Source organism: Delphinapterus leucas, chromosome 14, assembly GCF_059928025.1.
Source record: "Delphinapterus leucas isolate spDelLeu-1000000601 "Yukka" chromosome 14, BTC_Dleu_Yukka2, whole genome shotgun sequence".
NCBI classification, from domain to species: domain Eukaryota; kingdom Metazoa; phylum Chordata; class Mammalia; order Artiodactyla; family Monodontidae; genus Delphinapterus; species Delphinapterus leucas.
The window spans coordinates 10,937,127-10,963,407 of NC_143142.1; the positions used below are offsets into that span (position 1 = coordinate 10,937,127).

At 44.6% G+C, this 26,281-nt stretch overlaps 1 protein-coding gene across 11 annotated transcripts in view; it reads right to left on the reverse strand.

Annotated features, from left to right (window-relative positions):
* SUDS3 (SIN3A corepressor complex component SDS3) overlaps positions 1-26,281 on the reverse strand; it is a 91,980-nt gene that overhangs the window by 38,257 nt on the left and 27,442 nt on the right. For 2 of the 11 annotated variants that reach the window (XM_089894502.1, XM_089894504.1), the window contains 2 exons: positions 18,078-18,162; positions 14,747-14,832 (listed from right to left, as the gene is read on the reverse strand). In XM_089894502.1, coding sequence (XP_089750628.1) covers positions 14,747-14,832; positions 18,078-18,162 — 171 coding nt within the window. Of the gene's footprint in view, positions 1-1,415; positions 9,592-10,296; positions 10,513-14,644; positions 14,833-16,636; positions 16,792-16,815; positions 17,042-18,077; positions 18,163-26,281 lie in introns of those variants that run through there. The other 9 variants (XR_016387494.1, XR_016387493.1, XR_016387492.1 and 6 more) reach the window with 9 other exon arrangements.

Consider the following 26,281-nt stretch of genomic DNA (forward strand, 5'->3'; position numbering starts at 1 on the left):
TGGCGTTGTGTTATATACACATACTCGGACCTCCAAGGTACATGTATGTAAATTCCTCCTCTTATACCTTTTTTTTTTAATACATTTATTTATTTTTGGCTGCGTTGGGTCTTCGTTGCTGCGCGCAGGCTTTCTCTAGTTGTGGAGAGCGGGGACTACTCTTCGCTGCAGTGTATGGGCTCTAGGCGTGTAGGTTTCAGTAGTTGCGGCTCGCAGGCTCTAGAGCGCAGACTCAGTAGTTGTGGTGCACGGTCTTAGCTGCTCCACAGCATGTGGGCTCTTCCCAGACCAGGGATCGAACCCATGTCCCCTGCATTGGCAGATGGATTCTTAACCACTGCGCCACCAGGGAAGGCCCCTCCTCTTAAATCTTGACACTCAGCTCTGAAGTTAACGTCTGCAGTTCAAGGCCACTGACTGTCCTCAGGCACAAACCAGCAGGTATGCAGTTAAGTATGGACAGACTGATTACTTGGAAATGACCTGCTAATGTTCCCACTGCAGTTATTCATTGACTGTGACTTCAGAACCACAGTGACAGTGAGAAAGCCAATGTCCCTTTCATTGTCTTGATGAGTAAGAGGCTCAATGAGTCACAGAAGGTCCCAGAGAGAGGTGGGAGCAGGTAAGGCCTGAAGGGCTGAGGTAAAGAGGGTTGGTTAAATACACATATCTTTTTTTCTCTTTTCCATGAAATCCCATGAAGACAACTACAGAGGTGTTTTTTTGTTGTTGTTTTAGGGTTTACACCCACCAGAATTGAGAGAACAGGCAAGGAAAAAAACAAATTGCAGAAGCTGAATGCAGATGAAAAAAACAGAACAAAATCTTAAGCCAGCAGTTGATAAAGCAGAGGAACATGGATTAGCAGCACCTAATCAGAAAGGAAGATACCCCTAGAAATGAAGGTGAAGGCAGTGGGAATGGTGGAAATTCAGTTTAAGAAGCTCTGAGTTCCCAAGATCTGTCTCCCTACTTCATACAGCAAGATTGCCAAGATCCCAACCTGGCAAGAGACCAGAGATTTCTCCTCTAGAGAAGATAAAACTAAAGGTCTCTGAACGAAAGGACTCCAGAAACACGTCCTACATTTAAAAAAAAAAAAAAAAAAAAAAGAGGGAATAAAAAATTAGAAAACAAAAATAGCTCTTAGTAAAAATATTGTTTTAATGAAAGAGCAGAAGTTAAACTCAATAGAAAGGTTAGAAAATAAAGTTAAGGAAATCGCCCAGAATAGAAGGTAAAAAGATAAAGAAAAATAGGAAAGAAATGAAAATTTAAAGACTGTTATAGGAAGTCTACTATCCAAGTAACAGGAATCACTGAATGCAAGAACAGAAAAAATGGAGGGGAGGAAATCATGCATTATATTATTTACCTATTGCTGCATAAAAAAAATTACCCCAACCACACAGAAACTTATAACAAACATTTATTCTCTTAGCTAGTTTCTGAAGGTCATGAACCTAGGAGCAGCTTAGTGCGGTAGTTCTGGCTCAGGGTCTCCTCAGAGGTTGCAGTCAAGCTGTCAGCGAGGGCTGCTGTCTCATCTGATGGCTGGACTGGGGCTAGAGGATTCTTTCCAAAGTGACTCACTCACATGGCTGTTGGCAGAAGCCTCAGTTGCTAGCTGGCCATTGGCAGGAGGCCTCAGTTCTTTACCACACGGAACTCCCCATAAGGCTTCTTCACATGGTAGCTGGCTTCCCCCAAAGCAAGTGATCCAAGAGAAAGAGAGAGCATGGCCAAATGGAAGTCACGGTGCCTTTTATAGCCCAATCTCAGAAGTGAATTATTATCATTTCCACTGTGTGCTATTGGTCACAGAGACCAATCCTGGTCCAATAATGAGAGTGAACTGTACAAGGTATGACTATCAGGAGGCGAGGACCATTGGGGCCATCTTGGAGGCTGCCTATCACATCCATGAAATAGGTATGTAGTATGTGTATATTTATGTATATGTGTATTTCAATTCTCAGAATTTGAGGACCTAAGTTTCCAGAATTGAAAAAGCCAACTAACCACTTAGCACAATGGGCCCACACCAGAGCCTACTGTCATGAACTTTCAAAACACCAAGGAGGGACTTCCCTAGTGGTGCAGTTATTAAGAATCTGCCTGCCAATGCAGGGGACACAGGCTCAAGCCCTGGTCCAGGAAGATCCCACACACCGTGGAGCAACTAAGCCCGTGTGCCACAACTACTGAGCCTGCGCTCTAGAGCTGGTGAGCCACAACTAATGAGCCCACACGCCACAACTACTGAAGCCCATGTGCCCTAGAGCCTGTGCTCTGCAACAAAAAGCCATCACAATGAGAAGCCAGAGCACCGCAACAAAGAGTAGCCCCCACTCGCTGCAACTAGAGAAAGCCCGCACACAGCAACAAAGACCCAACACAGCCAAAAATAAATAAATAAATAAATAAATGAAGAAGATACACAAATGGCCAACAGGCACATGAAAATTTGCTCAACAACACTTATCATCAGGAAATGAAAATCAAAACCACGAGATATTACGTCACACCTATAAAATGGTTATTAGCACAAAGACAAGAGTTAACAAATGCTGGCCAAGATATGGAGGAAAGGGAACCCTTGTGCAGTGTTGATGGGAATGTAAATTTGTGCAGCCACTATGGAAAACAGTATGGAGGTTCCTCAAAAAATTAAAAATAGAACTACCATATGATCCAGCGATCTCACTCCTGGGTATATATCCAAAGAAGATGAAATCATTATCTCAAAGAGATATCTGCACCCCACCTTGTTCACTGAAGAATTATTCACAAGAGCCAAGACGTGAGAAAAACCTGTGTTCACTGACAGATGAATGGATAAAGAAAATGTGGTATAGGGAAGTCCCTGGCAGTCCAGTGGTTAGGACTCCACGCTTTCACTGCCATGGGCCTGGGCTTGATCCCTAGTCAGGGAGCCAAGATCCCGTAAACCACATAGCACAGCCACAAAAAAAAAGTAAAGTAAAACAAGAAAGAAAATGTGGTATATATACAAAATGGAATATTATTCAGCCATAAAAAAGAAAATCCTACCATTTGCAACAATATGAATGAAATTTGAGGGCATTATGTAAGTGAAATAAGTCAGACAAAGAAAAATGCTGTATGATATCACTTACATGTGGAATCTAAAAAAGATGAACTCATAGAGTAGATGGGTGGTTGCCAGAGGCAGGGCCTAGGAGGTGGGGGAAATGGGCGAAGGTGGTCAGAGGTACAAACCTCCAGTTTATTTTGTAAAGCCTGGGGATGTAATGGACAGCAGGGTAACTATAGTTAACAATACTGCACTGTACGCTTAGAAGGTGCTAAGATCGTAAATCTTAAAAGTTCTCACCACGCACACAAACACACACACACATAGAATGGTAACTAATAAGATGATGGATATGTTAACTAGCCTTACTGGCAATCACATCACAATACACAAATGCATCAAATCATGTTGGACACCTTAAGCTTGTATACAATGTCATATATCAATTATATCACGATAAAGCTGGGGAAAAAAGTCAAATAATCAGTAATCACAATGGCTTCAGACTTCTCAAGGGCAACATTGGAAGCTAGAAAGCAATCAACAGTGCCTTCAAATTCTTGAAGGAAAATGATTTCCAAGCCAGAATTAAACCCTCCAGAATGGAAAACATTGGAAAAGAAACAACCAAATTTCAGAAGCTGAAAAGTAAATTTTAAAAAAAAATCCTGAATTTTAAAACTTGACAATAATGAATTAGCAGCACAGGGAACCTCTAGAAATGGAGGTTAAGGGAGGGAAGGGCTGTTTGAAATATGGTTAAGTGCTAAGTACTTAGCAGGCCTTTTCAGTTCTGGAAATATATAGGCCTAAATTCTGGGCATGAAAAACGTAGTTATACCAGCCAAAGCATCAATGAAGAGAACAGAATAAAAGTGTTCTGAATCACGCTTGGTAAGTTACTGCAAGATGCGTTTTACCCAAATCGGGGAGGAAGCAGAGAAATAGGAAGACAAGAGAAACAAGAAATGGGAGATCCAAACCCAAAGAGAGGTAATGGGGAGCTCCACGATGGTGGTGAAGCGGGACCCGAGGGACCACTGTGTGCCAGGCTGCAGGGCAACCAGTCCAGAGTGGAGGTCAGAGGTCCCCAGGGAGGATGCTTTTTGAGAGTGATGAAATGGACGGAATACCTGGTGCATCTCAATGTATTGGGAGGAACTGAGACACTCAGTCAAGGCTTTGAGGTCGAATTTACAATAGTGCACAGAAAAGCAAGCAAACACAAAACTGTTTTAAAGAGCAAGATAATTATTGACTCCTGGGGAGAACACTGTCCAGGAAAGAAAAAGCAGTCATAGTTTACAACATGACTCAGCTCTGACTAGCATTTATATAGTCATATTATTGTAAACACTGAATATTGACCTAATCAAGATTATGACAGAACTATATTCTGGGGGAGTAGAGGATGGCTTCCACAGTGGGAATTTAATAGAGAATGCCTATAACAGAAATACCTAGCACTGGTAACAAGGAGACACAGATAGAAGTTAAATACGAAAATAATCAGCTGGTTGATTCTGGGAGGGGAAATGAAGGAGAAAACAGGGGACTACTGTGTTTTGTGGCCAACTTTGTAGAATCCTTTGACTTTCTAAACTGCACGTGCATTACTTTGATCTTTGAAAGAGATTAATATGCTGCAATGAGAAATCAGGCAATAGGCAACCATTCATTCATTCAATAAGCATTTAATGTGTGCCTACAGTATACCAGTCCCTGGGAATTTGGAGGAAAAACAAAAAATGATCCAGGTCCTTTCCTCCCTGGCTCACAGTCCATTGGGTTTCTCAGCACAGCCAGAGGGGCAACAATTCAAACTCTCCTGTAGTGAGGCGTTAATATGGTGAAGGAAAGAGGCATGGACACCTGCTTGTTTTGAATTTCAAGGTCTGTGGCTAGCGGTTTCTGTTGGCTTGCCTTGGGCAAGGTTGCTGTGGGCTTAGCCTCAAGTCATGATGGGACCCAAGCAGGTGGGGCAGATGACAACTGAAGTAATAATGAGCCCTAACATGGGCAGTCGGCAATGTGGGATACATTTTCTAAAGCATTAGGGCAACCAAAGGTTTGTTTCAAGCATGAGGGTCATTGGCTGGCTGCTTTGTTTCCATGACCTAATTTAATCCTCACACTAAACTTCTGAGGTGGCTACTATTAATATCTCTACCTTCTAGATAAGGAGATTGGAGCCCAGAGAGGTTATGTGACCTGCCTAAGGTCACACAGCTCATAAGCAGCAGAGCTAAACCTCAAACCCAAGTCTTGAGTCTATGCCCTTCAGCCTTAAGACTGGGATTTTTCTCAGTCATTGGATTAAGAGCTGCAAGACCTGAATTCTAGCTCCTGCTCTACCAATAATCGGCTGTGTGATCTTAGGCAAGTCCCTTCCCTTCTCAATGTCTGTTTCCAGGTGTGAAAAACGAGGGGGTTGACTCAGATGACATCTAAGCATCCTCTATACTTCGGCAGTCTGTGTTAGCAATAGGGAAAGCCAATGGGAAAAGGAAACACATGAATGGGGTGCAGAGGTGAACACACTTTTCTCCCCTGAGCCTCAACTGCCTCATCTGTAAAATTAGAGAATCATTAAGACACACCTCTCATGGTTGTTGAGTGTATTAAATAAGACAGCGTATGGAAAGTACTTAGCACTTGCCTGGGCACAGAGTAAGTGCTCAACCAACACGAGCCCTTATTCATTCCTACTACTCATATGCTTACAGGGCTCCACCACACTTGGATTCCTGAAAGTTTCCACTTCTGGTAAGGTCAAAGTACCATGTTTGTGGGAAGAAGGGGGGAACAAATCACAAGAAAAGGGAGTCAAACAAAATTACTGTCTGACAGGAACGTGTGCTGTTGCCCTTGATTGGTTTTGCATACGAGTTAGTTTACCAATACTTTCAGGAGCATGTAAGTGTGAAACTGGAAAGCGTCACCGCAGGACTGCCACAAGCCACTGCACTGGCGATATAAAAGGGGAGGTGAGGGGAATATGCTGGACCAGGGAGAGGGAAAAAACTAGAGAGACAGAAAGGGTAGGAAGGTGAGCCCCAGGTGTGGAAGGACAAAAAGATATGGGGCTGGGGAGCAAACTGGCTTTAAAGTTCAAAGCACATTCATCCAGATTGACTGTTGAACACACACTTCTTTGAGTTTTTAAACATGTCTCCACTGTCCCACCTCTGTGCTTTCCCTCAAACCATTTCCTCTATATTATTTCCTATTCCCAGCCACGGACACTGCTCAAGGCCAGCCTAGCTTTCAGGCCAAGCTCAAATTTTCTTTTCTTTCAGAAGAAATTACAAAGCGTTCATGGTTAATAAGAATATAGACTCTGGGTCAGTGAGACCTGCTTTGGAATTGAGTTGGTTGAACCTGAGGCGAGTTTCTTCACCTCTCAAAACCTCAGCTTCCCAATCTGTAAAATGTAGATACATGGTAACAACCTCACAGGATTACAATGAATAATAAATGATGGTGCACATGAAGCCTTAACCATATGCTCAATAAATGTCAGCTGCTGTTATTTTCTCCATCACCCACACTCCCGTCCATTCCCCACACCTAGTACATTGAACTAGAATTACTGACAACCATGGAGCCGTGCTTCTGTCTCTGAATCCCCAAAAAAAGCCTAGTACACTAGGTAACATGCAACAGATGCTGCATAATAAATATCTGAATTGAATGCAATGACTATCACATTCTCAAGCTCGTGATTATTGACTGTTTCGAGTAAAAGAAAAAACATCCCAAGCAATTGGCTACCGGTGACCAAATGATCATGGCAGGGTTCCCAATCTTGTCTGGGATAAGAATGAACCTCTCCAGGAAACCATTCTGTGGCAGGGACCCTTGGGCTCCCATAATAATGAAAACAAGAACAATTAACAACTAACATGTATTGAGGACTTACTATGTCCCAAACACTACCTCTAAGGTTTACCCAAAATAAATCAGTTAACCCTCAAAGGAACTCCAGGGGCAATTCTCCCCGCTACTTTACAGAGGAAACTGAGTGACCAGCTGCCCCAGTTTGCCAGTATCTGAGGGGGTTCCTCAGACTTTCAGAGCTAAACCCAGAAAAGTCCCAAGCACGCTGGGAGGAGTGTGCCCTAACACTGAAGCATACAGATATTAAGTAAATGTCCCAAGGTCAATGAGTGGCCAAATCAGGATGACAAACCCAGGAGCCCCATCGCCTCTACTGCAGGCACAGACAAAGGCAAAAATGAACCCACTGAGACAAATTAGCCAGGTCATCAAGTGGGCTGTCCACCAGGCTTCCGAGCACAGAGTCTGACGCAAGTAAGTACTCAAATAATTGTCCCAACCGTGTTCTAACCGTGCACTGCCCAGAGCTACCCATATGACCTTAGGCAAATCATTATCATCTCTGGGCCTCAGATGTTTTCCTCTTCAAAATGAAGGGGTCACACTAAATCAGGATGGCAAATAAATCAGCTCCCTTGCCCATGGCAGGCAAAAGTAAATGATTAGGCTACTACTTCCCACTCCACCCAGACTTGGGCCTCAGAATCCTTCTCAACCCAACACACTGGGTATTCACAACCCATTTATAGCTGATGCTTGGCATGATCTCTAAAGCCACCAGCTTGATCTTCACAGTCTGCTGGCACTCAACTAGCTTCCCAGGAATTGCTCTGGTCTCTTAGGATTTGGCACTCAGACTAACACCCAAGGATAGGGAGCAGTTGGATGGCAGCAGGATGACAATGGAAGGGCCAGTCTCCGTAGACTGGGCACTCCGTGTCCAGTCCTATGCCATGTATACCTCACAGTACAGCACAGTGAACGAGAGCAGGGACTCAAGAGAGACCACTGGGCTCAGTATCCTGGCTCACCATTTACCAGCTGTGTGACCTTGGGCAAATTACCTAATGTTTCTCGATTTCCTCAACTACACAAGGAGGATTATAGTACTATCTACCTCACAGGATTATAAGGATTCAATTAGTTAATATGTGTAAAATGCCTGGCACGTAGTACGTAGTAGACGTGTTAATACCAGAACTCTCAAAATCACCCTGTGAGGTGGATATTATTTAACAGAGGAGGGAACTGAGATTCAGAGGGATTACGCTGCCCAAGATCACACAACTAGTTAAACAGCAAAGCCAGATTCAAACACTAATTTCTAAGCCTTTGCTCGCCACACTGCATTTCCGTAAACACTCAATGGTGAAATAAGGGATTCTTGATTAGCTGCAGGGCCTTGCCTGTACTCCTGGGGCTGCTGTACTTCCACCCTCAGCACCTGCTTGACCCCTCCTGACACTGCTCTCCTAGCTGGCTCTTGAATACTGCCTGCTTCAACTCCTGGACCATCCACACCTTCGGCACAGAGAGAGCAGATACCTACAGAAAACCAGAACACAGACTGCTGAGTCTCCAGCTCCTGGGAAACAGGGGAGAGAATCTTTACAATTCTGATTATTGGTCTTCCCCTATCTGTAAAGCGAATTCTGCTATTTTATAGATTTCTATCTTTCAGGGAATTGAGCAAACGCAGATTAGAGAAAATGTGTAAAGGGATTAAGTACCTTAGGTACCTATGCTGTATCTTATCTACCTCACTCCCCTAGGGGTCCTCCTAAACACATGTATCTCTTTGTCTTAAAAATCATAGCTATTCACAAAAATATTCTGGTTAACAGTAAAGTTGCTACAGCTAATATATTTCTTGCCATGCCATTATGTCCAGAAAGAGTGAGCTGGTGCCCACGTTTCTAGTTCATTCCATCTAGTGCCTTTTTTTTTTTTGGCAGCACCACGTGGCATGCACAACCTTAGTTCCCGGACCAGGGATCGAACCTGTGCCCTCTGCAATGCAAGTGCGGTGTCTAAACCACTGGACCGCCAAGGAAGTCCCAATATGCCTCCTTTTTAAAAGCTAGGAAAGTGCTTACCCAAAGATGGGGCTTGGAGAGTCTCCAACACTTGTGAGAGAGACCAGAAATTGGTTCCATTCTTGCTTCTGCCCAGGTTGCTGGCAGGAGCTGAGCAGGCAGCTTGCAGGTGACATAGAACCGTGTGCTCTTCCAGCCGGTGACTCCACAGGATGTGACATGGGAAGGTCCACTGACCTCCAGAGCGCAGTAATGGTGCACGACGTCCAGCTCTCAGTGGCTCCTACCTCTCCTCCTCACTTTACAGACAATAGGAAAGGCAGGAAGAAAGTGAGTTGGAAAAATACAGATATGTGCTTCCCTCCAAAGTCTCTCTCGTTGCTTATGAGATAAAGTCAGCTCCATCCAGACCCATTACTCTCCACGTTCTAAACGGTTCCTTCCTTTGTGAAACTGTCATACTTGTGCCTTTTCAAAGGAAACAATCTCTTGGCCAGGGACTTGACTCTCTCAACTCTAATGCCAAGGGAGAACCCCAGAGTTATCCGGCAAGGGGAAGGGTCCCACAAAATAAGAGTGTTTTTACCTCTAAAATTTGCTCTGGATGTGTGTCCAAGAGGTGAGAACAGATAAAAGCAAACTCCCAGGGAAGCACTGGAAGAGAAAGGTGAGAATGCTGAACGTGATTTTAACAGATGAGGTTGGGAAAGGAGAGCAAAGGGTAGTAGGCAGGAAAGCTGGCTCAGATTCCAAAAGATGTGGACTTGGCCACTCAGTGTGTGACCTTGGAAAAGTTACTGAACCATCTTCTGTGACTAACAGAATCTCTTTCCTCCTCCGAAAACTGGTGATAACAACAGTGTATTCTCTCCAGGGTTGTCATGAGGCTTCAATGAGATGATGCAGGTGGTGAAGGGCAGAGTGCCAAGAACTGGAGACATTCTTACCAGTCTGCCTCTCTTGGCCCATCATTTGACACTAACACTGTCTGACAGCTGACATTCACGGAGCACTTACTATGACCAGGCACAGTGCTGACCTCTGGGTTTCAAAGGAGAATTAAGTCTTGGCTTGATTATATTTGACGTATAAAGAGTACTCAGTTAAAGGCAGATACTAACGTCAAGGGCAAGCCCCGGTTAACAAACAGGAAGGCAAAATGGTTGACCTGAGTCTGCTTTTTGGCCTCTCCCACTTAGCCACACCCTTTGCTGCCAGCTCTTGCATCCCTGGTCAGCAGGCCCTAGCCTACATCAAGGACTTGGCTCTTCTAGAACAAATATGGAAGGACCCATAGACCTGAAGAGCTTGAAGGCTAAGATGATTAAAACAGAGAAAAGTTGTCGGGCTAGTAGTTACCCTAGCGAGGAAGAAAGCCTACGGGGTTCATGGACGCTGGTAACGCTGTCTCTCGGCCTAGATGCTGGTTACATGGATGCTGTTGACGCTGTCTCTTGGTCTAGATGCTGGTTACATGGAGGCTGGTGACGCTGTCTCTTGGTTTAGATGCTGGTTACATGGACGCTGGTGACACTGTCTCTTGGTCTAGATGCTGGTTACGTGCATGTGTTCACACTGAGAAGACAACTTCTACAATTAAGACTTGTGCACTTTTCTGTATGAATGTTATGTTACAATAAAAAATTACTCAGATCGTGACTGCCCCTCTCTATTATGCAAAGCATGAAGCAGCCCTTTCCAATGGGTATTACAAGTACAACTGGGTTGCAAGCACAAGACGTCAGTCCCCAGTGGCAGCAAGCGGCCTTATCACTTTACCCGCTGGGAGCTGTGGAAACACCATGATGTTTGGTGAGACTGGCAAGTCCTGCTCTCGAGTACCCAATGAATAGCATCCTCCTCATCAGACCAGTTTACCTTAAGGTTTTTCCTATCTAAGGTCAATTTTATTCACTTTATTTTTTTAATTTTTTGGCTGCGTTGGGTCTTCATTGCTATGCGCGGGCTTCTCACTGCGGTGGCTGCTCTTGTTGTGGAGCACGGGCTCAAGGCGCACGGGCTCAGTAGTTGTGGCTCGTGGGCTTAGCTGCTCCGCGGCATGTGGGATCTTCCTGGACCAGGGCTCCAACCCGTGTCTCCTGCATTGGCAGGCAGATTCTTAACCACTGTGCCACCAGCGAAGTCCCTATTTACTCCATTTTTAATCAGATTCTTTTATCCTCTCCAACCAGGAGACAGCTGGCTACATTTAAGGGTCGACACCCCTAGACCGATCTTTACAAACCTGAGAGTCAGTCTTGGACATCACTCCATATCTCACCATTCATAACGAGCAAATGTCTAGTAGGTCCCTCCCTCTTCCCCAACTTCCTTCCTTCCCAATTGCTGGAGGGAAAATCTAAAATAAATTTCAATCATTTGTCAAGTCAATGGATATAATTTCAGTAAAAATATACAGACTACGTGCTGGTTTTCTCTTTCAAAGTTTATTGTCATTAAAAAAAAAAATAAAACCCTCTACTTGTTACATTCACCTCTCAGAACATTTAATGTACCAGTTAATGATGTTATTGTAAAAAAAGCCCACCAACTGCTTGCAATGGCTCTAAGTTATCATTATTATTTTTTGCCATGTTCTGGTATTATAGTGGTTTAAACTCTTTGGAAAAAAATGGTGCAACATTAAGTAGCAAGATTTCAAATTCCCAGATTAGAAACAATTTTTATATCAGGAGGAATTTTAGTAAAAAATCCAACGATAAAAGGAAATGTTAATAGAAAAACAAAAATACTGTAAAAAATAGGATTCCCCCCACCCAGCCCCAAGTTAGGTTAAAAAACAAAAAAAATGGAACCAATCCCACCCCCCCCCATATTTCTCTTAGAAAAGTCACCCAGTCCTAAACGCAGGGTCTCACACACCAATACAAGTAGCCTGATTTGCAGACCAGCCTCTGGGATCTTACACTGGCCCCAGTCTGAAGGGTTTTTTTTCAAAACTTAAGGTAAGTTAGGTAGTTAGACTTCCATAAATACTGGTATCCGAATGAATGAAAACATCCTGACTTTGGTATGGCTACAGAAATCTGGAAACTGTTCAAGAGGACACTGGCTTAGAGAGGGAGTTGAGGGAAGCACACAACAACCCCCAAGTGGAGGTAAAATAAACATTAGGCCACACCCAAAGCAAACACTGTGTGTAATACCTGAGGCTGATGCCTTGAACGAAACACATGTAAAGGTTCTTGATCAGAATCACACACATACAGCTTCTTGAACAGAGTAACACACATACAGGTTCTTGATCAGATTAACACATGTATAGGTTCTTGATTGGAACTGTCTGGACCAAACTTTATCCAAGTTACCACTTGCAGGAAACAGTTTGAATTTGGTAATTTATCCACTACCCTGGAGTCCAAGAAGAGACAAAGACATTTTGGAAGAAGAACAGCCACCCGGGCTAAAAGCCAGGCCCCTCTTATTCTAGGAAGCTCAAAGTCTGTTTTTTCCTTCTCTCGTTCGATTTTGCCCATCACAAAAGCACCTCCATCTCCCAACAAGGGGGCTCTTCCACCCCAGGTCACCACAGGGCCCTGTCTGAGGGGAAGAACTGCTGATTTTTCATCCCTGGAGTGATTCAATAAAAAGCAAGTCTTCCGGGATCAGGAATATAATTTACGGTGCTGTGTCTCAAGTGTACTTTACGGTTTCCGTCATTTTCACTAGATCATGATTGTTAAAGGCTGTGAGGATACTGAGAAGGCAGCGGTGGGGCTGCGACCATGCCGAAGTGTGGCCTCAAACACCCTCAAATTTACTGAAAAGGGTAAAGTGCCCGGTCTTCAAATCACCAGTTACTTCATGAAAGCACAAAGGACCCACCAGACAAGGCAAGAAAACAAGGCAACTTGCTGCTGCATCCATGCAGAAAAGCAGTTATCGATACAATCCTTCCCCCAAAAAACAAACTTTGGTGCAGTGTTAGGAAGACAAGATAATCATTAAAAAAATAATAATAAAATTAAAAATTAAAATAAACCACCTTCGATGGCAATACACACTAAATATATCTAAATAAATTTCCATCACAGGGCACAAGGGGATAACAAAGGGCTCCCTGATATTATGGGAGGTAACACACACCACAGTGACAATTCGATCAAGAGAGAGCCTCCCTTACAGCAAAGGCCGCCAAGAAGAAACAAAAGATGAAGCCCCTGTTTACTGTCGATCCAGTTCACTATTGCAAATATCATAATCATGGGGGGCTGGGAGGCAGAGAAGAAACTCAGAACGCCCAGGCAATTTTGATAAACAGCATCATTTGTCCTGTTCTCTAAATGAGACTCCAACACCAGAAAAAAATGAGAGGAAAATTGGATTATAAATGAAAACTAAAATATATCTGTACAAGTCTTTACTCTGAGTCAGTAGAGTTTGGCCTCTGTTGAAGCCAGGACTCTGGGTGATTTACTTGTCATCACAGCTCTACAACTAGCTGTGGGGTGTGTACATCAAGAGACAACACGAAGACAATCACTTGAGACCAAGGGAATTACTTACAAAGATTTCCTAGGATGTATAAGGTCTACTGATTGCCCAAGAGATGCTAATACTTGCTCTAACCCCAAATACTTTAAACATCTTAAGGTGGCAACTAGAATACTAGAAACAAAACAAGAAAATCATCACCCAGTGAGTTATTTCTCCCATTATGGGAAAGAGGGAAAGGGAGCAGGACAGGCTGTTTCACCAGGATTCATTAGGGGGAGTGCAGGTTTAGTGTCAGCCAACGGCCTTCCTCGTCTGCAACCTGGGCCAGATCTCCTGGGAGCCCGGAAGTGCCGACAAGGTTCCATGGGTTCGGAATGGCCAGGCACAGCACTGGCATCAGCAGTGAGAAGAGTGCGATGTGAGTTACCAGTGAGAGTCTACAGATCACTGATGACTCCACCAACCATCTCACCTCCCCACCGACCACAGACAACCCGGATCACCAGCCGGCGGCAGGTGCCACCTCATCTACTTGGGAGCAGGAGAGAGGAGGGAATTACAAACGAAAGCTTCTGAAAATGACCGCTTCTTGTTCCAGCCTGAGCTAGAACAAATGCGTTTGAATGAACCACTTGCTTTAAACAACATTTAAAATATGGAACCTTCAGCACTTTATGGTATGAAACTCCCCCTTCCCTCAACCCCATTTACTGCAGTGCACGTCGTCTCCCGGGCGAATTTTTCTGTCTTTCAGCCGGTGGAATGGATGGCATACGTCAGATGTTACACAAGGCATTCATTTCTCCGAGAAGGCTTAGAGCCAGGAGAATTAATCTCCTTCTGCTAGGACCTCTGCCCCAAGCTTCTGGGGAAACGGTGAATTGGGCTTGACAAGGAAGGTAGCTACATGATCCACTAATCAGATTCAAAACATGAAAATGCACTGAGGAGGGTACCCCTTCCCGCTCCTCATGACAGCAAGACCTACAGATAATTAAGAGAGACGTCCCTTCAAACTCAAAGGAGGCTTTAAAAAAAAAAAAAAGACAAAGTATAAGCAAAAAACAAAGAAATCAGTAAAGCAAACTCCCAATTCTCCTGAAAGTAAAATAGTCTCATGGTGACGGATGAGTGGAAGAAGTCGAGGCAGGGAAAGAATGACACAAAGGCGGGAAGTGCCTGGCCACAAGGGCGCCTTGCAGAATCCACCACAGTGTTCTCCATTTTCCAAGGCCAAGCAAGTAGCAAGTCCCAAGTTAAAAACTTTCTATTAAGAGCAAAACAAAACCAAAAACCATTCCAGAAAAGGGGTCAAGGGAAGAACAACACTGGAGAAAGTCAGGCCGCTGACCTCCGGCGGATCACGAAGAGCCCGCGCTGAAGCTGACCCAAGTAAATCCTCATCTTGGTGCTGTCACTTGTCTTCCTCACCCAGATCTGCAGGGGAGATGGAAAAGGAACAGGATGAGAGAGGCTAATCCTGAGGGGCAAATCAGAATGTTTGCATGAATTAGGTGTAGCCAGATAGCTGGCAACCTCTTCCTGTCAACCCGTGAGGCATTTACAGGCCTTGACCTCTGGCCTCCTAAAGGCACATCTCCACTGCAGAGAGCAGGCATCACCCTTGAATTCATTTCTCCCAGCCATCTCTCTTACACCTTTGAGTAAGAAAATGGAAAGCACGGTGTTCTTGAGTTCCATTTTTGCCTTCATCTTAAAGACTTTTTTTAGACTGCACCGTGTAGCAGGTGGGCTTTTCTCTTAGTTCCCCGACCAGGTATCAAACCCATGGCCCCTGCACTGGGAGTGTGGAGTCTTAACCACTGGACCACCAGGGAAGTCCCCTTAAGGACTCTTTTTGATATGGTATGACTACAGCATTATCAACATTCAAGACACATATATTCATAAACTTACAATCAAATTAGAAAATACTTTCCTTGCCCCTAGGGACTTCCATAGTATAGCCTTTCAATTCTCTGGTTTCCTGGCAATTAAGGCTAATGGTCATAACAGCAAAAGATAGAAAAATTAACAACAAAAGAAATGCCCACGGGAGAGCGAAGGCCCAATGAGGATGCTGAGAAGGCCAAATTAGCTTAAGACAGTCCTTCCCTCCTGACCGCATCATTCTCCCACAGATGGGATCAGATGTCTGGCACTGTACAGGGCAGATGTATTCTTCCCTAGAACTGAAAATGAGCTCTTCCAGCATGGGGCCTGCCAGAACTGCCAAATGCACCCAGTATGTGGCATCCCTGCAGCCAGGGAGGGCAAGGAGAGCTGCCACCTCAGTCACCTGACCCACTTGCGGGGGGGATTACTGGAGGCCAGACACTGTGCTGACCAAACTGACCAAGCTCCTTCATCCTCAGAGCAATCCTATGGAGTAAGTACTGTTATCACCTCCATTTTACAGAAGAGCAAGGCTGAGTCCACTTGTCCAATGGGAATCCTGGCGCCTGACATCAAAGCCCCTTGCTGTTCTACCTGGTTCCCCACTTTCTCACCCCTTCTCTCATCCGTGTTATTAACACGTGATCAGATGGAGACAAAAGCATAAATTTTTTAAAGATCTGCATCTCACCTATATATGCAAGTACAAGTTTACAGATACAGCTCCACCTTTGCCCATTCAGTTATCAGGTTTATAAAAAGCTTATTCAGGGCTTTCCTGGTGGCGCAGTGGTTGAGGGTCCACCTGCCAATGCAGGAGAAACGGGTTCGTGCCCCGGTCCGGGAAGATCCCACATGCCTCGGAGCAACGAAGCCCTTACGCCACAACTACTGAAGCCTGCGCGCCTAGAGCCCACGCTCCGCAACGAGAAGCCACTGCAATGCGAAGCCTGTGCACCACAATGAAGAGTAGCCCCGCTCACCACAACTAGAGAAAGCCCACGCGCAACAACGAAGACCCAACGCAGCCAAAAATAAATAAATAAATTTATTAAAAAAAAAAAAAAGCTTATTCAGAAAAAGAGAAAACTATTCTCAGTTTCTATTTCCTTACTGTGATTATTTAACAACAAAGAGACTTTAAAGTCAAATACACTTGTTTAAAAATAAAGACCTCACCTGAAGCTGAGCCTCTAAAGGACCTTGCAGAACCATTTTAAACTGAAAACTGACCCCAAGGAGGGCTGAATAGTTAGTCACCAACATGCTCAGACCCACGCACCAAATATGCTCAGAGTCAAGTTATGCAGAAGCCAAGTAGCTTCAGTGTTACTTAGGAATTCACCTGAAAAAATGAGCTGGAATACTTCCAAGAAGTGAGAAATGTTTTCCCCGTTGCAAGCCTCCGACGCACTGAGGCTTCTCCCCTCCAGGAGACGTGTCTCAGTGTCACCGTTTCCTTATCAGACTTCGCTAACTATTATGTCAAAGGGTGACAATCTTCAACAGAGAGAGAGAAAAAAATCTAACTTGCATTTGTTTTCCTGAAAAGTCCTGAGGTGTCACAGAGAATAACGCATGGGTTCTGAAATTAGGTTCAGGGACAAGGAGGCCACACACCCTCTGTGCAGCAGCCCACATGGTCAGGCACACGTGCTCCGCTGTGAAACTGCAAAGCCTCCTGCCAGGGCAGCGGCTCTCTGAGATGCCCTGTTCCGACCTGGCTTAGGGTGACACACAAATTGCGAGCCTAGAGAAAAATGACATTCATTTATCTGGAAGGCCCTCCCTAACTTCTAAGTTAACAATCATTTTGCTAACTAGTTGTCACATTTGAGGGCATTTTCAATTCAGGAAGCTGGGAGAATAGAATAGGCTTAAGTTATTTCATAATCCAGCTTCATTAGACTTACTATCCTCTGGCACGAATAAGTTACAGAGGGAAGACACATAAAAATCAATTTCTTTGCAGACGTTTGTGGACTGATAAAAGATCAAGCCAAATAGGCTATTAACGTTTTGAACTGTTTTTTGACTACTAACAATACCAGTTACACACTGCTGACACCCTCCTAAAGAAGGGTCAGCCGGAGAACTCACAGGCTAGTCACATCATCCTTCAGCATGACCCTCAGAGCTGACTTTCAACCAGACCCCATCCTATAAGAGAGACTGGAGGAGACCAGTCCCTAAGGGTATGAGCCTGGTAGCTCATTGCCCAGAAGCACAACAGGACACGTCGGATTAGAGAGACAGCAGGTGAAGAGTAGTGTGTGGGTCAAATCAGGCCAGCACCCATTTACTGAACACTTACTGTGTGCCAGACCCTGTGTCAGGTGCCTTGTTAGATCCTCAGAGCATGAAACAAATCTGAGTGCACATGAAAGCTCGAGAGAAATAACAGCAAAGACAGAGTATGCTCCAACGGCAAGTCCCATCCTCAGTAGATGGCTGCCTCAAAAAGCAGCAGGATTTGAATGCGCAGACATAACACCAACTTGCCTTGTGTTCTTTCCTGCAGTCTATCTCAGTGGTGCCCAACTCAATTACTCTGCAGGGAGTTCACAAAACCACAAGGCTTACATAAACCTGCATAAACTGCAGTCATGCAAAGTAAGGGATTTTTAAGGGTGATTTTGCCTATGTGCAATTTCAGCCTGAAAGTGCTGACTTTAGAATCTAACCCGCATACAACACTGTGATTCCACCGTACTTTCTTGGTGGCACTCACATTGCAGGTTTGTCCCATTTTGCTTTCCTAAAGGGTGACAGAGGTTCAGTCCTACCTCATTGGCTCCGACAGAGCTGATCACACAACTCAATTTCTGGTTGTCCTTTGACTCCAGATAGATGGCCTGGCTCTTGTGGTACCTGCGGGAAAAAAGACACACATTTATTTTTTTAACCACTTTATTGAGGTATGACTGACATGTGAGAAGTAGTACGTATTTAATGTATACAACTCAATGAGTTTCAGGATAAGTACATACCTGTGAAACCATCACCATCAAGGCCATAAACATAATTCACCTCCTCCCAAAGTTTTCTCCCACCCTCTATTATAACTACTGTTTTGTGGCTTTTTTTTCCTTTTGTGGTAAGAATAGTTACCATAAGGTTTACCCTCTTAACAAATTTTAAGTGTACAGTATTGTTAAGGGCCCAAATTTAGAAAAGGAATAAAGAAAAGGCCACAAAGGAGGGAAGAAAAAAAAAAACACAACAAAAAATATAATTAAAGGAATCTTAATTTATAGTTGAGGAACAGCCTGGATTTCAGGTTTAATTTACAGGCTTCCACCCTTGGATTAGATCAGATGACCTCCTAATCTCCTTCTAAGTCTAAAAATTACATTCTTGGTTCCACTGCAGAGTAGAAAAGGGGGCCAAGGAAAAGGCTGGAAAACTCTGTATTTTAGTTTTTTATTTGAACTATATAACCCAGTTCAAAAAGTAAATTATACTTTTTTAAGTAAAACCTCTGTCCCCACTTTCTGCCTCCACCCCAAAACACTGAGGAGGGTTGGGTGGACAAAATGAACAGGTGGGCTTGAACAGACTGTCCCGTTACATATTTTCTATTTGTCCAAGTAAGTTATCAACAAGAAGGCAAGCCAAATTCAGTCCTTACTTTGATCACTTATTCAGCAAATACTCATTCACCACTTGTTGTGTACCACTGACCACCCTGGAGGGTGGAGTGGACAGTGAAGAAGGCCACAAGGTCCCTGCCGTCAGGAGCTTCAAATACAGTGGCAGTGACAACTATGAAATAATCACACCTGGCAAGTACTAACTAGGTGAAGTTCTGACTGTTAGACTTGCACCAAAGGGTACCTAATTTGGCCTGGTCAGTCGGGAGAGCAGCTCTGAATGGAGTAGATAAGACAGACTCCCCCCTTTCAGTCCCTGCATCTATTCTGTAGTGTAGGACCACCCTCACCTTCTTCTAAGAGTTCAGGGACAAGGCAGAGGATGAAAAATGAGGAAGCCAGGGCCAAAGCCCAAATGAGTCAGTAACAGGTGCCACAGGAGGAAGGAGCAGCTACTGGGTGACAGGAGTTGGAAACATCAGCTGAGCTGCTGCTGGCAGCCCTGGCCTAGGCCAGCCCAGTTCAGTCAAGATAACCTTTGGTTCATTCTGGCTGCAAAGAGTTGGCTTAACAGACCCACTAACTCATATAACTTCCACCAAAACACATCTCCCAGCAAAGCACTGCATCTAACCATTATTTCTGTGGGGGAAGAAGACAGACTCTGTTTTGCTGGTACAGTGAAATAATCCACTGCTAAGATATCACAGTAAAGGATGTACTTCACTCCCACAATGGGCTTTTTCCTGTCAAGGTTCTAAGCATTCTTTAACCTGCTACTTAGGAGCGGAAAACTCAAGTTTCCAAGTCAATTTACTTCCTGAGAACACCGTTAAAAGAAATCAAATCATAAATTCAATTAGAACAGCGAGACTGGTTTAGACCCAGCTTGAAAGCTGCTTTTGGCCAGGGATCAGTTGGTAAACTGGGTCAGAGGACATCCATTATGCTAAATATGTAATATTACAAGGTCTGAATTAACAAAGTGCATGAGGAAAGGTTCAATTAGTTCACAGAAAAATCAAACTTGAGTTTCCCTCCCACATCTAAGCCAACCATCCTATGTAAATGGTAACGTCTTGAGTAATGGTTAGAATAAAAACAGAAGGGGAGGGCTTCCCTGGTGGCGCAGTGGTTGAGAATCTGCCTGCCAATGCAGGGGACATGGGTTGGAGTCCTGGTCTGGGAAGATCCCACATGCCACGGAGCAACTAGGCCTGTGAGCCGCAACTACTGAACCTGCGTGTCTGGAGCCTGTGCTCCGCAACAAGAGAGGCCAAAGAGGCCAGCACACCACGATGAAGAGTGGCCCCCGCTTACCACAACTAGAGAGCGCCCTTGCACAGAAACGAAGACCCAACACTGCCAAAAATTAAAATAAATACATTAAAAGAAGGCTCAACATTTAAAAAAAAACAACAGAAGGGGAGAACATTCACAGTCATTCTATGGGGGTTGTGAGTTATTAGAGAGATAAAAACACAAAACAACATGCAACTAGCCTCAAGTCATCCTGATACTACTTTCTAAATAAAGAAAGGTCATGGGTGTGGTGTAGGAGTATATTACTAGTGTGGAAATGTGGTCAATATACTGCTCAGTCAAGAAAAAACTACGTCCATTATGTCCCTGTGTGCGTAATACAACAAAATACGTGTTACATGTGTATCATATAAACACATACATAAAAACTGGTAAATTTATATTAAAATCTCTATTAAGTGTATATTAAAATTTCATAAAAATATAAAGTTTTATAAAAATATAAAATAATGATATTCTTTTTATTGCATAGTCTTCTTCTTTCCAGAATAAACAGGTATTACTTGTAATCAAAAAGTAAATAGTACTTTCTTATAAGTCATGGTACTGAAAAACACCGAAGTAGCCAAAGGGCAGGAAGAAAACTTAATGTCACAAATTGATGTCTTAGTGTCTGTTAAAGACAACTCTGGGAGACAAGCCGGACAACTCTCCTGAGACATGCTGCATTTTCCCTCAGATGCGCTCAGCACCCAAACCCCAACCCATCCGACTGGCTTTAAAGTAAACCTCAGGAGTAAACCACGCAATGTAACCTACTACCCCTGGGAAGCGGTCTGGGACCTGCACAGCTGGCCACCTCCCAAATCCGCCTGCTCTGGGACCGCTGGATGGTGGTGGCCTGAATGCCCAGCAGTGCTCCATGTGCTTCCTGGGCTCCACAGGAGAGCTCGCCAGCGTGTTTCCCAAACCAGCTGATTCCCAGGTCCTCGTGAAGCAGAGGCCCCGGGACCTCCAGCGGTTGTCAGGCACCACACAATGGTCTTGGGGAACCATTATCCCTGGATATCAAATCTAGTAAATTACCCAAATTCCCTGGGAAAAAAAAAATAAGTCCTCAGAAATTAAAGTGCTCATGCTGGGGCGGCGGTTTCAAGATGAAACCAAAAACTATATGACAACCGTAACATACAAATTTATGTGCCGATTTCTAAATACTAATTAAAAGGAGGGGGAGATTCAGAATATGTTTAGACACAAAAAAATGTTAAAAATACAAAAATAAAGTTAAATTAGTAAAAATGTACATTATCACTTTTTTTTTGCCAATTAACCTGTTTTACAAGCTACAACTCATCTCTGCTGAAAAAAATACTTTAAACAGCCTCAGAGAACAAGCCCCAAATGTCAAATTGACTTTATTACTAATGGAAATCCTGACCTGGGAATCCCTACAGTTAAGTTCTTAAAGCTCTGCCTCTACTGTTAAACCTGACAAAATAGAACCACCGCTACTATTATGGAAAAAAGCAATTTCTTTAGAAGGTGGGTCAAAAAGTGGGGCAGGGAAGGGGTAGAATTAATTTAATTTTGTATCCTACTGGGAATACTGATATTATTGTGTCATTTCCCCCAAAAATCCATGAATACCATGTTACAACTACAGGACTTAAAGGAATCCTGATTCTAGCTGTAAAGAGTCACTGTTTTGAGTTAATAATCTCTCGTGTCAGGCAAAGGCCGGAGGGTTAAATCCACCCATGCAAGTGGGTGACTTCACTGAATTCACTTCAGCAGTACTGGATTTAAAGTGAGGAAAGAAAAAACAGTCCACCGGCACCATCAGTGAGTTACTTTAAAATCTCAGCTACTTTCGCAGTACTTTCTAAGAAGGGTCATTAGTTCAAATCAAAATGTGAGGAAAACTTACAGGATATAAAATGTCTTAAAAGCAGTATAAGACCCAGGAAAAGGGAAGATGCTTATCTTTCCAAATGAAATGTAGCTTGATAAGCGTTCAGGCCAAGATGGGAAGCCCGAACCACGCTCATTTTGCTGAAGTCATTAAAACTGAATGAAACATGTTTTGCCAGAAATACTGTTTCACCAAAATACTCCACATCACTGGAAAGAGCAGAAAGTGATTCAGCCGACCTCTCAGCCACAGGCCACAACTGCTGGAAAAGAAGGAAGAATGAAAGCCTCCAAACTGACAAGGACACAAAAGCCAAACATCAGGAGCCTGGTGAGCCGCGAGAGGCCAGTCCTGTAGAGGACTCCTGGCAAACACCTTCCAGATGCGGGGGGGACCTGCCTTTCAGCAGATGAGTCATGAACCTGACCTCCAAGGCCAAAGATGGGAAACACAAAGAACACAGAAAACAACAGTCTCAATATTTAACAAGAGAGTAAGCAACTTGAAAGTCACTAAAATAGTAAAATGCTCCGAGACACTTGACAGATTTCTGCCGCCACTGGGAGAAAGACAGTGATTGTGACATTCCTTCAAAATGCTTAGGTGATCTACCACACACCACCTGACCACTGTCTACATTATGAAACACCAGTCACCGTGGGTCCTTTCTTTAGAAAAACAAGAATTTTATTTTACTGCATTTTCATCCTCAAGACATGTATCACAAAGTCTAAGAATTAAGCCTTAGAAGGAGGAAGATCAGAAGCAATGCAATGACAAATGAACATCATTTGAAATATCACATGGCTTTAAGACTCACAGATCCGTAAAAATGCTAGTGATAAATCTTATCATTTTTGAAGATGGTTCTTATGTGTGGGCTTGATCTTTAAAGGTTATTTGGTTTTCATTATTAGAAACATTTTTCATTTTATTTGCCCCTCAGGGTGTTGAGCTGTCAGGGCCTGCCACCTAGTGGTGCTGTGTTCTGATAAGCTATGTTAGGACACAACATAACTGGCCTCTTAGAAAAACAGTCAAATGACAGGGGCAGAAGTCACTAAGATCAGGGTTACAGGGGGCGGAGTCAAGATGGCAGACTAGGAGGATGCAGAATTCGCGTCTCCTCACAACTAGGGCACCTACCAGGCGCCGGTGGGGAACCACAGACACCTAAGCAGACAGAAGAACCCCCAGGGGCCGGGTAGGACGTGGGGCATGGGCGGAGTGAAGGGGGAGGAGAAGTGGAGGCAGGACAGGACTGGTGCCCCTGAAGGGTGGCTGGGGGAGGGGAAGGGATCCCTCGCCCCAAGGGGGAAATTGGGGGAACACTGGGAGGGCAGAGGATCAAAAGGGAGTGTGGGGGCTTCCCTGGTGGCGCAGTGCTTGAGAGTCTACCTGCCGATGCAGGGGACACGGGGAAGATCCCACATGCCGCAGAGCGGCTGGGCCCGTGAGCCATGGCCGCTGAGCCTGCACGTCGGGAGCCTGTGTTCCGCAATGGGAGAGGCGACAACGGTGAGAGGCCCGCATAACACACACACACACAAAAAAAGGGAGTGTGGCCAGGTTCCCCCTGCCCACTTGGGCCCCCAGGAACCTGCTGAGATCCCGGGCCTGATCCTCTGCCCACTGAGGCGGCCTCCAGCCACGCGGGTCCTGAAGGAGTGGGAGGGAGGGAAGGGGGAGCAAAAGTAAAGGCCAGACCTCTGGGACCAGCACCCCTGAGGGGCGGCTGGGGGAGGGGACGAGTTCCTACACCCAGCGGGACCCATCCACGGTTAGGGGTCCAGTGACGAGGGAGACCCTGGGAAAGACGGTGGGGGAGGCCAGCGCTTTCCCTGTCTGCTTAGGCACAAGGGAGCCCAGCAGGCAGGGTCCTAATCCCCTGCCCTCGGGGCCTCCCTCTTGCCTCACAGAGCCCAAGCCCCTCCCCACACCCCCACCCAGGGCCCCACCCCTACACTGGGGGACCCCCTCCAACGCCCTGGGCCTAAACCCCACCCACACAGCCTCCCGCAGGGCACTACCTCCAAACTCAGAACTCCACTCTCCAGAGGCCCTCCTTTCCATGTGCAGCCTCTCCCCTTGTGCAGGTCCTAAGCAGAGTCCCCCCTCGCTTGACCACTGCCCCGCCTAGGCCCCGCCCCACACCCACAGTCACCTGCCCACCGGCCTAGGTCCCGCCCCACCCTAAAGCCCACTCCTGCCCAAGTTCCACCCCTGCCCAAACTCCACCCCCCAGGCAAGACTTTTTTTTTTTTTCTGTTTTCGTCTTTTAGATTGGGGTTCTCTTTTACCTTGTTGATTCACTGTTGCTGATTCTTTTATATTTTTATTTTTCTTAATAAAGTTTTTATTTTTCGAATTTTATTTTATTTTTTATACTTTGTTATTGTTCTCTCCTTTTGGCTTGTCCCCCCCTGCCACCTTTTGGTTTCTTTTCCCTGCTGTGGTTTTATTTTACCTTGTTGCAGTTGCTTCAATTAAAGTTTTATTTTTCCTACAATATTTTTTTATCTAATTTTATTTTGTTTTTTATTCTTTTTTATTTTTATTTTTTGCAGTACGCGGGCCTCTCACTGTTGTGGCCTCTCTCGTTGCGGAGCACAGGCTCCAGACGCACAAGCTCAGTGGCCATGGCTCAAGGGCCTAGTCGCTCCATGGCATGTGGGATCTTCCCGGACCGAGGCATGAACCCCTGTCCCCTGCATCGGCAGGCAGACTCTCAACCACTGAGGCACCATGGAAGCCCTGTTTCTTATTCTTTGATATTGTACTGCTACTTTTTTTTCTTTCTTTTTTAAACAACGCCACAAAGTTTGTGAGATCTTGGTTCCCAGGTTGGAGGTCAGGCTCAGGCTCCTGTGGTGGGGGCTCCGAGTCCAAACCGCTAGACTAAAAGACAACCTCAGACCCCTGGGAATATTAACTGGAGTGAGGCCTCCCAGAGGTGCTCATCTCAGCACCAAGAGCCAGCTCTATCCAACTGCCTGTAAACTCTAGTGCTGGATGTCTCAGGCCAAACAACCAGTAAGATAGGAATACAGAACCACCATCAAAAAGAGGAAAAAAAAAAAAACAACAGAAAAATATGTTACAGATGAAGGAGCAAGGTAAAAACCTACAATACTAAATAAATGAAGACAAAATAGGCAGCCTGCCTGAAAAAGAATTCAGAGTAATGATAGTAAAGATGATCCAAAATCTCGGAAACAGAATGGAGAAAATACAAGAAACATTTAACAAGGATCTAGAAGAACTAAACAGCAAACAAAGAGTGATGAACAACGCATTTACTGAAATTAAAAATACTCTAGAAGGACTCAATAGCAGAATAACTGAGGCAGAAGAACGGATAAGTGACCTGGAAGATAAAATGGTGGAAATAACTGCCAGGGAGCAGAATAAAGAAAAAAGAATGAAAGGAATTGAGGACAGTCTCAGAGACCTCTGGGACAACATTAAACGCACCAACAATCGAATTATAGGAGTCCCAGAAGAAGAGAAAAAAAAAGGGACTGAGAAAATAATTGAAGAGATTATAGTTGAAAACTTCCCTAACACGGTAAGGGATACAGTCAATCAAGTCCAGGAAGCACAGAGAGTACAATACAGGATAAAATCAAAGAGAAACATGCCAAGACACATATTAATGAAACTATCAAAAGTTAAATACAAATAAAAAAATATTAAAAGCAGCAAGGGAGGGCTACCCTGGTGGCGCAGTGGTTGAGAGTCCGCCTGCCGATGCAGGGGACACGGGTTCGTGCCCCGATCCAGAAAAATCCCACATGCCGCGGAGTGTCTGGGCCCATGAGCCGTGGCCACTGAGCCTGCGCGTCTGGAGCCTATGCTCCGCAACGGGAGAGGCCACAACAGTGAGAGGCCCGCAAACCGCCCCCCACCCCCCCCCCCAAAAAAAAAAAAAGCAGCCAGGGAAAAGCAACAAATAACATACAAAGGAATCCCCATAAGGTTAACAGCTGATCTTTCAGCAGAAACTCTGCAAGCCAGAAGGGAGTGGCAGGACATATTTAAAGTGATGAAGGAGAAAAACCTACAACCAAGATTACGCTACCCAGCAAGGACCTCATTCAAATTTGATGGAGAAATTAAAACCTTTATAGACAAGAAAAGCTAAGAGAATTCAGCACCACCAAACCAGCTTTACAACAAATGCTAAAGGAACTCTCTAGGCAGGAAACACAAGAGAAGG